The 2,819-nt window shown below is 42.2% G+C and overlaps 1 protein-coding gene across 3 annotated transcripts in view; it reads right to left on the bottom strand.

The window, feature by feature from the left end:
• Positions 1-2,819, bottom strand: part of LOC117880708 (guanylate cyclase 2G-like) — a 50,597-nt gene that overhangs the window by 13,235 nt on the left and 34,543 nt on the right. For 2 of the 3 annotated variants that reach the window (XR_004646596.1, XM_034777113.1), the window contains exons 16-17: positions 1,926-2,066; positions 941-1,133 (exon numbers count right to left, since the gene is read on the bottom strand). Coding sequence is in view for 1 of the 3 variants with exons in the window: in XM_034777113.1 (XP_034633004.1) it covers positions 941-1,133; positions 1,926-2,066 (334 nt within the window). In the remaining 2 variants the exon portion in view is untranslated. The remainder of the gene's footprint in view (positions 1-940; positions 1,134-1,925; positions 2,067-2,819) is intronic. The other variant, XR_004646597.1, reaches the window with a different exon arrangement.

Below are 2,819 nucleotides of genomic sequence, written 5' to 3'. Positions count from 1 at the left end.
TCTCAGAGTTGGTAAGACAACTCCCACCTGTTAATGCTCTCTGTATGTGTGTATATATATCTCCTCAATATATGTTCCATTCTATATGCATCCGAAGAAGTGGGCTGTAGTCCACGAAAGCTTATGCTCTAATAAATTTGTTAGTCTCTAAGGTGCCACAAGTACTCCTGTTCTTCCATTTCCAACAGTTGACAAGAAGCTGTGAGTAACAGTGGGGAGGGAGGGGGAAATTAGCATGGGGAAATAGTTTTTACTTTGTGTAATGACCCATCCACTCCCAGTCTTTATTCAAGCCTAATTTGATGGTTTTCCAGTTTGCAAATTAATTCCAGTTCTGCAGTTTCTCGTTGGAGTCTGGTTTTGAAGTTTTGTTGTTGGAGTATTGCGACTTTGAGGTCTGTAATTGAGTGACCAGGGAGGTTGAAGTGTTCTCCGACTGGTTTTTGAATGTTATAATTCTTGACGTTTGATTTGTGTCCATTTATTCTTTTGCATAGAGACTATCCGGTTTGGCCAATGTACATGGCAGAGGGGCATTGCTGGCACATGATGGCATATATCATATTGGTAGATGTGCAGGTGAACGAGCCTCTGATAGTGTGGCTGATGTGATTAGGTGCTATGATGATGTCCCTGAATAGATATGTGAGACAGTGCAAACTAGTGGACTAAGCTTAAAACCAGGAGTTAAGATCTTCTACATTCTAGTCATGGTTCTGCCACTGACTGCACTCAACCACCAACAATTGGAACTATATCAGGTCAGTGATATTAATGGGTTTTGGATGCAAGTGACTACAGATTGGGGAGCCTGACTGAGTGCTCTCTCGCTCTCCAGGAAACTTTCCTTGACTTTGATAGAAGTTCTGCAAACACACTGCTTGCAGGACTGGGCCCAGCAATTGTGCTGCCTGAGAACCCGGGGAGCAGCGTGTCTCACCTTGTATACGTCATATGTTTTAATGATGTTATCGAACAGGCTGTACAGGTCATTCAGGAGATTAACCACTTGCAGGGGATTGCTGAGAGAACACAAATTGGTGAACCCAACAATATCTGAGAAGAAGATGGTCACAGAATCAAAACTCTCAGGCTCCACGGATTTCCCAGCGATGAGCTGCTCTCGGATGAAGCTGGGACAGGAGGAGAAAGTGATCATTTCCTCCATGTCTGTCTCTCTCTCTCTCTCTCCCTCCACCTCAGAATAAATCCATTTGGCCTTAACATCCTGCGTGTTTGGGAAATACACCAAGTGGCCTGTTTAAAGCACTTTTAAGCCTGCCTTAAAAATCCCCAAACCAGATTCAATCTGGATTTACACCAGCTTCCACTTTGGCAAAAGGTCCCCAAATTAAAGCATCTACTGGAGGGAAAGAGGGTGCGACAGAGAAAAGTAGCCACTTGCTAGAGAGGTGTGTGAGGGTGAAGGTCAGTGGAGCACAAGAAGTTGATGGCATTAAATGCGTTTTAAAATGATGCTGGCTAGCCTGAATCCAGGCTATACCTACAAAATATTTGACAAGGAGTAAGGGAGCTGGCATGCTTAGACCACAACTTATGTTGAACAGTTCAGTCTGATTGTTTCCTACTGCTCCTCATGTCTGGTGTACCCGGCTGTAGTCCTTTGTCTTAGACTGTCAGCTCTTCGGGGGAATAGTCTTTTTGTTCTAGGTTTGTACAGCATCTAGCACAATGGGCCCCTGGTCCCTGACTGGAGCTTCTAGGCACTATCACAATATAACGAATAATAATAATTCATTGCTTAATTACCATTCATCAGTTAGTGCCCGAGGCTGTACTAGCAGTGTTTAAGTGACAATAGTACTTTGCAAAGCATTCTGAGATACACTGAGTATGAAAGGCTCAGTCTTGCCCCAAATTCTATTGTCGACAAACTTATGAACGTACAAAAGTTGTTTGATTACCTGGGCAACATTGCTGACAAAAGTTTATCTGTCTTTTTCTTCTCTGCCACCAACTGGGCTGTCCTTTCTTCCACCACATCCTCCAAATGATTGGCATACTTTTCCAGTTTGTTTACCATGTTATCCAAGATGCTGATGTGGCTAATGGAATTGCTCAAACAAATATTGTTTTTAATTTACCTAATAGCACTAAGTACACCTCTACCCCGATATAACGCTGTCCTTGGGAGCCAAAAAGTCTTATCGTGTTATAGGTGAAACCGTGTTATATCGAACTTGCTTTGATCCGTCCCCCTTCTCCCTCCCCAGAGCGCTGCTTTACCGCGTTATATCTGAATTCATGTTATATCGGGTCGCGTTATATCGGGGTAGAGGTGTAATACAAAATTTTGATGGGAACTGTATTCCACTTCCATTTCCATCAAAGATCCCCTCTAGCATCTAGAGTTCATGGGGGAGAAATGACTTCTGATACTTGGCTACTCCCCACTATGGGCCTGTCATCAGATCTCATAATTTAACTTGGATAAGAAATATCCATGGAGACTATCCATGCTACAGTTAATGTGAGTACTGACCCAATGCCCCCGCATAGTCTTTGGGAGCACTGTGGTGCCAGAAGTGACAATTTTCAGATGAAACATCAAATCAAAGTCCTTTACAAGACTCAAAGTGGTATCCTGGCATCCCAGCCAAATTCTGCTGTGGATAATTATATGCTAACTGCTTAAAGATACCATCAATTTAAATATATTTTTGTCTGATTGGTTTTTTTACATATTTATTACTGGTAACACTTAAGATACTGTATGTGAAAAAGATTAGAGCATAAAATGCCTGTTTTTTTTCAGTCTACTTTGACAGTACTCCGCATATCATTAGTTTAATGATTCC

Source organism: Trachemys scripta, chromosome 7 (genome assembly GCF_013100865.1).
Source record: "Trachemys scripta elegans isolate TJP31775 chromosome 7, CAS_Tse_1.0, whole genome shotgun sequence".
NCBI lineage: Eukaryota > Metazoa > Chordata > Testudines > Emydidae > Trachemys > Trachemys scripta.
Note: the sequence above shows the minus strand (reverse complement) of the source record. Positions and strands in the feature narration are given on the sequence as shown.